The sequence below is a fragment of the Myotis davidii genome, unplaced genomic scaffold, assembly GCF_000327345.1.
Source record: "Myotis davidii unplaced genomic scaffold, ASM32734v1 scaffold79, whole genome shotgun sequence".
NCBI lineage: Eukaryota > Metazoa > Chordata > Mammalia > Chiroptera > Vespertilionidae > Myotis > Myotis davidii.
Window position 1 is genome coordinate 7,459,391 of NW_006294339.1, and position 10,677 is coordinate 7,470,067.

The 10,677-nt window shown below is 42.0% G+C and overlaps 1 protein-coding gene across 1 annotated transcript in view; it reads right to left on the bottom strand.

The window, feature by feature from the left end:
- Positions 1-10,677, bottom strand: part of LOC102765527 (cytochrome P450 2J2) — a 25,629-nt gene continuing 14,952 nt past the window's right edge. Inside the window, exons 6-8 of the mRNA XM_006768401.2 lie at positions 8,112-8,299; positions 4,904-5,042; positions 1-399 (exon numbers count right to left, since the gene is read on the bottom strand). Of these exons, the coding sequence (XP_006768464.1) occupies positions 221-399; positions 4,904-5,042; positions 8,112-8,299 (506 nt within the window). The 3' untranslated portion in view covers positions 1-220. The remainder of the gene's footprint in view (positions 400-4,903; positions 5,043-8,111; positions 8,300-10,677) is intronic.

A 10,677-nucleotide genomic window follows, 5' to 3' on the forward strand; every position in this document is an offset into this window, starting at 1 on the left:
TATTTAGGAAGTTCAAGGTCTGATGTGATTGGTTTTATTCTAAGAATATCTTTGGGAGTGTTTTCTAGAAATACATGATTTGCTCAAGGCTACATTGCAGGAGATAAAACTGAATTTGAATCCAGTTTCCACTCTGGTCCTCCCTTCTGCACAGGCCCCGTGCCTTTGGAGGACATGCCCATTCTTCCTGCTTTCCCTTACCCCTCTTCCCCCAATGTCCTCATGCCCGAGGAACTGCACGGAGACGGTGGTCTACTGGGGAGATGGTGACACCCATTCTGAACTCCAAGCTCAGCTTCTCGTTGTCTGGGGGCTTAAAGGTAAATTTTTGCAAAAGGGAGGTGAAGAAAATGAACAGCTCAGCCTTGGCCAACTGTTCTCCGAGGCATACCCGCTTTCCTGAAAGACAAGAACAGAAGACAAATTATCTTTCCAGCTGGTGTTGGTGCCCAGAGGGATTGAAATCTTCTCTAGTCTTTTAAATCTTGAACAGGGAGGGCCTGCTAGGCCCCGGGGCTTTCTGTACAGAGGCTCATTCAATCTGACAACACCAGGCTTAAGCAAAGCACAGATAACTTATGTCAGGACTCCTCCAGTGCCTTCAGGGGTCAGGCAGGTGGAGGTGCAGGTTGTAGGCAGTGATTGAAGTGGGAGGCCTTGGTTGACCTAGAAAGTGGATGTTGAGCCTACAGGCTCTAAAAAATCAATTAACAACAATGACAGAAGCAGAAAACAAGACTATTCATTTTTTTCAAACCTTAAAGGAATACTACCCAAAAGTATAAGCCAGTAAATGTCAGAGCAGGGTGTGTAAAGTACAAGGCCTCTTTCCCCTGCTCATATTTTCCTCTTTGATGATCGGGGACCTCGCTGATGTGGATGGCTCTCTACCCTGGACCTGCTTTAGCTCCCCTCCTTGACGGGCCTTAGGCCTGCCGATCCTTCTTCCAGTAGTGCCTTTGCTTCTAGCACAGGGCCATAGGCTGCATCCTTTGCTCCATGGCTCACACATGGCCCTGTCCAGGCCACATCCCTGTCCCTGTTGTGTGAGTTCAGAACTAGAAGTAGAAGGACAGAGATCCAGTTCTATTCCTCCCACTTTCTAGACATGGGATTCAGGGAAAATTAAGTAACTTCTTGAGGTATTGGTGGAAATTTGTGCTTAACATGGGAATTTTATTTTATATATTGCGTGAGCTACATGTGGAATCCAAATAATTTAATACTGTAGAGAACAAAACAAAGTATTTTAATATATCTCCTGGATAATACAGATTCTAGCTATACAATAGCTTATCTGTAAGTTCATCCTGTTTCTTATTTTAAAAAAGGAATTTGGAAGAACACAGTTTAAAAGATGACTTTTAAATAAATCTCGTGGGTGGTAACATTACTAAAATAGTTTTTTGTGTATTACAATTCTTTACTGTGATACTTTTCACATCATACCTTTTATTCTGAAATAATTTCAAATGTACGGAAAACTTGCAAGAATAATATTGAAAAAAAATGTATTTTTCCTGAGCTATTTGAGAGTAAATTGCCTATGTTACCCATGAAACCTTCAGGATGAATTCCCTCAAACAAGGATGTTATCCTGCAGAACCACCAAATCAGGAAATTCCCACCATCTTCTCTTCAGATCTCAATCAGGTTTTGCCATTCTCCCAATAATGTCCTTTGTCTAGTCAAGGGACCCAGTTTAGTATCAGGAGTTGCATTTGGCTGTCGCACAAGAGATTTCTCAACTTCCCTGGCTTTGGCACTTTGAAGATGACAGACCCATTATTTGGTCAATGTCTCTCATGTTCCCTCATGATTAGACTCGGGTTGGGAGGTCATGTGTTTCTGGGGGCAGGACCACCCAAGGGAGGCTGCTTCTTCTCACTGCACCCTATCAGGTGGAACACGCTTTTGATTTGCCCCATTTTTGGTGAATTTAACTTGATTACAGTGGTGTCTATCCTTTCTCCCCTGTAAAATTATTGTTTTCCCCTTTGCAACTGATAAGTGCAACTTTGAGACTAATAACCATTCCTCATAGGACTAGTTTCCTTTGCTATTTTTTGTCCAAATTATTAATTACTCTAATGGTTGCCTGATTGGAAGTTTTAAAATTTCATCATTCCTTCCACATTATTAGGATCCTACTAAAGGAAATGCTCTCTCTCCCTATTTTATTTATGCACTCATTTATTTATATCAGTATGAATTCACAGATTCCTATTTTATTGAAGGGGTTAAAATTTGTTATTAGTGTTTGGATCTCAAGATACTCTAGGTTTGGCTAATAAGTGAGCATTCAAGCTGGTATTTTCTTACTTTGAACAACAAAAAAAAATGTTCCAGGCTTATCTCATGCTTTCCCCTCCCCAACCTGGAATTAGCCAATTTCCCCAAAAGTTCTGGTTCCTTTTAGTAGATAACGATTAGATCTGGGCATTAGACATGCTCATTGGTATTGAGGTGGTGTTGCTCCCAGGCATTTCAGTGGGTAGAGCAACTCAGTATCTATATGTATAAAAGGCTAATATGCTAAGTGTCCCTCCAACCATCTGACTGGTTGCTGTAATGCACACTGGCCACAAGGGAGCAGGTGCTCAATGCAGGAGCTGCAGTGATGCGCACTGGCCATTTACAAAGAAATTCCACTGCAGACCTGGCGCCAACAAAGCAACACTCGGCTTCCCCCAAGTGGGACACAGGCCCCACCACCACCCCAGAGCGATACCCCACCAAATCACAGCCGACACTGCCGAGACCCCGTGGCTCAAAATGAGGCCCACAGCCCAGGCCTGAAATGGTAGCGGTGGGCGCTGGGTAATAATGTCACGTAGCAACACCCTGCTTCCTCTCCCTATCAACTAGCCTCCTTAGAATTTCTTCAGCCAAGGAACATGACTTGCTTTATAGCCAGGTGCAAATATTTTACACTTTAACCAAATGTTTGTGAAGCATTTTCCCATGCCTCATCTCATTTGATCCTCACGGAAGTCCTGGAGTAGGTAGATAGGCGACTCGGTAGAATCCTATTTTCTTTTCATTAGCTGGAAAATGGAGATTTAGAAAGTTTAGAAACTTGCCCCAACTGAAAAGAAGTAAGAAATGATAAACCTTGAAAATGACTTCAGGTTTTCTTACTGCGCAGAATATAGTCAAACACTGCTGCAGTTAAATTTTATTTTACCTTTTGTTCTCCCTGCATGATCTACAATAATCTGCTTCATGTTGATACTTAACTGCTGTGTTGCTGACAATTAATTATCTGAAAGAGAAGTTGGGGTGCTTCACTGGGCTGGAATAAGTTTAGCTAAACCAGAAAGTAGGTCTAATTAAACAAGTTTATCTAAATATATAAAGTTCTCACTGGTGCCAATCGCACACATGTGTTTCGATCTGTCATTGTCGAGCATGAATTCAGTTGACACTTCTATTATAGAGAAAAGGCTAATAGCGATATTAAAATATTTCTTCTAATTTCCTTTCAATGTGTATGAATTCCTGCACCAAGCCTCTAGTGTTTATAACACGAGTATATATTTAAATGTGAGGATATATATGCATCCATGTTTATGTTTATATTTACTTCTGTATCTACCTATCTACCTACCAATCTATTAAAAATCTGAGTTCGTATTGATAACCTCTTATTTCAGTCCAACACCACAGAGTTCATTCTATTATCATCCCTTCCGTATTTGTAACTTCCCCCCATTATCTTCAATATGTTTACAATTCGATCAGTGTCCCCTGTATATAACTTATCTCCCATCAGTACCATAGCCACTCTGTGCAGATCCCGCCTCATCTTACTGGTGCTCTGACACCCACTCTAGGCTTCTGCTGTCCCCTCCCCTTTGCAAATGCCCTGCTCACCTTTCTTGGGCTACAACACCCCTCACTGGTCACTACCACCATCTCTCTTGTGTGTGTAATAATTTTTCTCCCTAAGTAATACATATTCAATGCAAAACGAAAAAATAAGTGTAATAAAGGGAAATATAAACAAGACAATGACAGATGTAAAAGATGCCACAGTTGACCCCTCAAGCCTCAGTTTCATTATCTTTAAAGTGGCGATAGTAGTATGGACCCTGTAAAGTTGCACTGAACACATGCTACATGAGAACAGGTGTTTTTTCCACTTCATTAATTGTCCTATGCCCAGGGCTGACTGCTGGCTCAGGACACATTTCCAGAACTAGAACTAAGGAAATAACCCATGAGACATACCTAATGCAACACTAAGAAATATACTGAGAATTTTTGTTATTCATTTTACAATGTTATGAGTTTAAAAAACCTTTGAAACTGGCTGCTTGGAAACATGAGAGAGTTTTCATAGCATCCTCCTTTGCACCATTTAAGTTGTCTACCCTGTAAATGTATTAACCAAACTTGTACAGCATAATTAAAATGTAAAGAGGCAAAGGGGGGTACATATAGAATAGAATCCCATCCAGTCAAGGATGGCATTCAGCATCACTCCTGATGCCCATAATGATAAGCAAGTAGCCCCTTTCCTTGCCCCTCCACACTCTCGTTATAAATTGGCTCTAGTTCTGTGTGAATGGGTGGCCCTTAGAAATTCTGTGAAGGTGGCAAATGCCCAACCTTTTTTTGTGAGCAAGAGGCAGGGTCTGCGTCTCTGTCCCCAGTGTTCCGGGGGACAGAACAGAGTGAAGCTGGAATCTTCAGGCTGCCCTGCCTGCCAAGTAAGGGCTGAGGAAGAAAGGACAGCCTGGAGCCAGGCCAGCCCTGGGAATCCTGAGCTGGAGCAGGAAGTCATGCTGGGCAGGGCTGTTTGGAGGCATTCCAGCTAAAGCAAAGGATGGTGGGGAGAGGAGTAGGGGAGAGTGGAGAGGAGCTCTGGATCCACACCCTCTTATTTTGTAGAACTCACCTATTGAGAAAGGCATAAAGGCGTCCCTTTTCTTCAACTGTCCATTCTCCAGAAAATGCTCCGGATTGAATGTGTTGGGGGTGGCCCACTCTTCAGGGTCCCTGTGCAGTGCGGTCAGATTGGTTATGACCATGGTCCCCTGGAGAAGGCAGCAAAGACTCAGGCAAGGCTTGACCCTGCAACACCCCCATGCAGAGGGCTGGAAGTCCCCTGCTCCCAAGCCAGGGCCTGACCGTATCCTCACCCTCCACAACCCATTGTCTTCTGAGCCCAGCTCCCCACCCCCAACCTCCTTGCCATGGTACAGCTTGCAATGATGGACTGCAAATGCCTGCTGGGAATTTCCTAGGGAAGTATGGCTACTCTTAACTGCAATATGGATGTTCTCTGCAGGGACTAGTCAGTTTAGGACCTGGAAGCTGACACACATGCACCAATGAGAGAATAATATAGAGCTTTGCTAGTCAGTACTGTACCAAAGTCAACCCAGCTGCTCAGTGAAGTGGTGACCATGGCAGTTCCAGCAAGGTAAACAATGTCTCATTCATCCCTATTTCTCCATTCTCTTCCCTCCAATGTCTACTATACTACCCAGGTTTATAATAGAATCAGGTCGTCCAGTAAAAGGAACCACTATTCAAAAGGTACATATCAAGAAACCTAAGAGTCCTCCTTAATGCCTCCTTTTCCTCCACTGAGCCTTCAGTGAGGCTGGTCAGTTTTACTTTAAATTTCTCTTAATTCTGTCACCTCCATTCTATGTCCACTGTTGCCATCTTACTCCTGGCTACCCCTTGCTTGCCTATACTCCTATAATAGCTGGCTACTATGGCCTATGTCCTCTCTTCCCCCTTTCAATCTGCTCCATACTCTGAAAGCCCAGTGAGCTTCAAATAAGGTTTAATCGTGTCACACCCACCTACCCACCCACCAGCCTTGAACTTAATAGAACCCTTCACCAGCTTCCCATTGCTCTTGGGTGACAGATCCATTGCCTGACCCCTGTCTGGGCTACTGTGTCTCTGCCTGCACTCCCATTACATCAGCCGCCTTTCAGCTGCTCAAACAGCTTGGTTCCCCTCATTTTGTACCTTTTAAAATGTTGTTTTCAGTGTCTTAATGTCTTTCCTCCTAACTCTTAACCATGTTGCTGCCCTCACCTCAAACATCACTTCCTTTGGAAGCCTCCTCTGACCACTCCCACTAGTACTCCCCATTCCAGCTAGCCCTCATCTTTACAGAGATGTGGGAGTTTTTTCAGTGGGGCAGTTGTCATGGTTTCTAAGTACGTACTTGCATGGTTATTTTCCTTAGGTTTGTTTTCACAGGCCTGAATATTTCAGATGCTTAATGCACATTTGTTGAATTAATAAAGGATAACTGTTATGTTAAGTACTCTCTATACTAAGCACTAGATTTAACATTCGACATGCGTGACCTCATTTTACTTCAACCTGTGAGGTAGGCTTAATGCATTTTACAATTAAAGAAATTGAAGTTCTGAGGGGTTAAATAATGTGCCCAGAGTCACATAATGGAGGAGGTAGAGCCACGGTTTCTATTAGGTCTACTTGACAATCAAAGCCATGGCAGCTTAGCCTCTACAATTTAGTCACTTAGACCTCTCGGTTCCCAGGATGGTCATTAAAGTGGATGTTAAAAATAAGTGGTAGTGCCCTAACCGGTTTGGCTCTGTTGATAGAGCGCCGGCCTGCGGACTGAAAGGTCCCAGGTTTGATTCCGGTGAAGGGCACGTATCTTGGTTGCAGGCACATCCCCAGTAGGAGGTGTGTAGGAGGTAGCTGATTGATGTTTCTAACTCTCTATCCCTCTCCCTTCCTCTCTGTAAAAAACTAATAAAATATTTATTTAAAAAAAATAAGTGGAAGAGCTGGGATGGTTCCTGGAGCTTACATGAATTGCTATAAAAATGCAAGCAGCACCTGTGACATGATTTAGACCTCAGCCTTCACCTATAACATGGTCAATCAGCAAGAAATCATACATGCAATAGCTGCAGGTATAGCGGCTTTTCCTGACTCTGCAGGGACAATGACCAAAACGTGTACAATGGGAAATCCCCCCTGGTCCTGCCTCTTAAGTTCGACTCCAGGTACGACATATGCAGAGGGACATAGACAACTGGAATGGACTCACAGAGGTTGACCAAAGTGGTGAGAAAACAAGTGAGCTGTAAAGGTGCAGTGTGCAGAGAGGGCACTAGGGGGCATAGGAGAGATGTCTGCTGAGATCATAAGCCTGGTGGGCAGAGTGAGATCAGAATTTCCTTTGTGAGGACACAGAATTAAACAGGGATGAATTGAGAGCAATTGCAAGAAGACCCTTTTAAGGCCAAAGTCAAACAACTCCTGTGTAGAGAACATGATGCAGTACAAAAAAGATGAGCCTGGAGATCAGAACAGATCTGGTTCTTGAACCCAACTCTTGTCACTTTGTAGTTGAGGGACCTTACACAAGCTGAATCGCAATGAGACCATACTTCCCAGTTTATAAAATAGAAATAACAGACTTATTCTGAGGACCGATTAAGATATTTCAAAAGAAACTATGTAGTCCCTGGAACATAATTACTGCTTAACAAGTGTGTGTTCTTCCTCTCCTTTTCTAATACTTAATATTGCACACACTTGGGTTGGTTTCTCCCACCACAGGGCTACAAGTCAAAGCTGAAAAAACACCTATCGGGATATTACGTTAGAAACACCAGCATTAATGTGATGTTGGCCCAGATGGTCTCAATTGTCCCTTTATATTTTAATGTTCTATAGACCCAGGATTGTGAAGCAAAATTTTCTAAAGTGATTCTGGCAACTCCCTAGTCCTGTGAGATGCTCTACCAAGGCCAAGAAGAAGATTCCATGCAAAATCAGCTGCATATCCACAAAGATTCACAATTCTCCTTTCATAGTAAAAACACTGAGAAATCCCACAACAAAGAAAAGCCAGATTTTGCCTAGACGTATTTGACCTAGGAGTCCCCCTTCCTCTCCATAATAACTATTAGTATCCTAGTTGAATTAACGTTCTAAAGACCACACCAGAAGAAAAATAAAGAATATTGAAACAAGCATAATATCTCTCCCCATTAAAGTGATTCCCTAGGACCAGAATCTGTCACTTTCCAAGTTCAGATTCCTACCATTTAAAACAATAAGCTTTAAGATCAGAAGCTGGAGTCCCTCATTACCTTGGGCAGGTGGTATCCAGCCAGGGTGGTGGCATTGTTTACTTCCCTGGGCACATTCAGGGGGATGATATTTCCCATTCTCTGCACCTCGTGGATGACGGCATTGGTGTAGGGCATGAGCTCCCGAGCATCCGTGCTCGGCTGCTGCGACTGGCCAATCACTCTGTCGATCTCAGCTTGCACTTTTTCTTGAAAAGAAAAGAAAGTTTTTATTTACAGGGAACTCATACAACTTAACAAAAGGGAGATAAACAATCCAATAAAAAAATGGGCAATGGACCTAAATAGATACTTTTTGAAAGAAGACATAAGGAAGGCCAAGAGAAATATGAAAACATGCTCAAAGTCACTAATCATCCGAGAGATACAAATCAAAAATGACAATGCAGTACCATCTCACACCTGTCAGAATGGCTATCATCAACAAATCAACAAACAACAAGTGCTGTCAAGGATGTAGAGGAAAAGGAACCCTCGTGCACTGCTGGTGGGAATGCTGACTGGTGCAGCCACCGTGGAGAACAGTATAGAGTTTCCTCAAAAAACTAAAAATGGAACTCCCATTTGGCACAGTGATCCCACTTCTGGGAATATATCTCAAGAATCTAGAAACACCAATTAGAAAGGATATTAGAGAAGCATCGATCAGACCATCAAACCTCAGAGGGAAGGTAGGGGAGGGTGGGGGTAAGGGGAAGAGAGCAACCAAAGTACTTGTATGCATGCATATAGGCCTAACCAATGGACACAGACAACAGGGGGGTGAGGGCATGAGTAGGGGTGTGGGTGGGCAATGGGGCAATAAGGACACATATGTAATACCTTAATCAATAAAGAAAAAGACCCCTACACCTTTGCTACATCTTTCTGTAGTAAATTCTGTATGTTGAAAATAAAAAATATAAAAAAGAAAGAAAATAAAGTTCTTGCATACTATACCTTTCCTTGAGCTTGTGAAGCTAAGGAGTGGAATAACTAAGATCAAAATGCTAAAATTATAGTAGGCTCCATAGACTCCTGTTTGTCAAGGAGGTAATAAGAGTGGAAAGTGGGCCCTGGAATAAGACAATTCTAGTTGTAAGCTTTTGCTCTACAAAATTATGCTGCAAGTTAGTTAGACTGAGCCTCAGCTTTCTCTTCTTCTTAAGTGAGGCTAAATCTATTTTCATCTTAAAGATATTTTGAAATTTATATTAACTGATTTAGGTGAACACCCAACAAATGATAGAAACTGCTAATTGTTTCCCAATATATGTCCCCCCGCCTTTTTTTTTTTTTTACAATAATTGAGATTTTAGCTGGATACCTGATTACTCAACCAAAGACTACATATCCCAGATTCCCTTTTTACTACGTGTAACCATGTGACTAAGTTCTGACCAATAGGAAGTGTATAGGAGGAATGTTTAATAATTGGAACATACCCTTAAAAGAAGGGTGTGTGCTTTTGAACCCTTTTTCCCTTCTCATTGGGGAGACATATTTGATGGTGCCAATAAGAACATTATTTTAGATATATCAGAACAACACAATGGAGAGAGCTTGGAACCCAAAGGGCTCTGTAGAGCGCAGTTCAAATTTGATATATAAACTTCTATATATGTTTTTACCATCCATTTAAAATAGTCTAGAGCCCTAGCCGGTTTGGCTCAATGGATAGAGCTTTGGCCTGCGGACTGAAGAGTCCCAGGTTCGATTCTGGTCAAGGGCACATGTCTGGGTTGTGGGCTCCATTCCCAGTAGGGGGCATTCAGGAGGCAGCCGATCAATGATTCTCTATCATCATTGATGTTTCTATTTCCCTCTCCCTTCCTCTCTGAAATCAATAAAACATATTTTAGAAAAAACCCAACATTCTAATCATGGTAAAATACACATAAAATGTATCATTTTAACCTTTTTAAGTGTATAGTTAAATCGTGTTAAGAAAAGTCACATTATGATGCAGCCAGTCTTCAGAACTTTTCTAATGTGCGAAAGTGAAACTCTGTATTCATTACACAACAAATCCCCATTTCCACCTATTCCCCAGCCTCTGGCAAGTAGCAGTCTTCTTTCTGTTTCTGTGCATTTGACTCCTCTTGATACCTCATATAAGTGGAATCATGCAGTATTTTGTGTGTGTGTGTGCGTGTGAGGGTGTATGTGTGTGTGTAACTACCTTATTTCACTTAGCATAATAGCCTCTAGGTTTACCCATGTTTAAGCATGTGTCAGAATATCCTTCCTTTTTTAAGGCTGAATGATGTTCCATTATACTCCACATTTTTATCTGTTCACCATCGACGGACACTTGGACACTTCCACCTCTTGGTGTTTTGTGAATAATGCTGCTATGAACATGGGTGTAAACATCTATCAGCTTAACCATTATTATTTTGGAGCCTCTACTATAGAAGCTAAGTCTGTATCCTAACTAGGTAGCTTTTACACTTTAAAAAAAATGTAATTCACAGTTGCAAAGGCATTTTGCATTATGACTCAAGTATACATAAATATATACACATCATATATATATATATATATATATATAGAGAGAGAGAGAGAGAGAGAAAGAGAGAGAGAG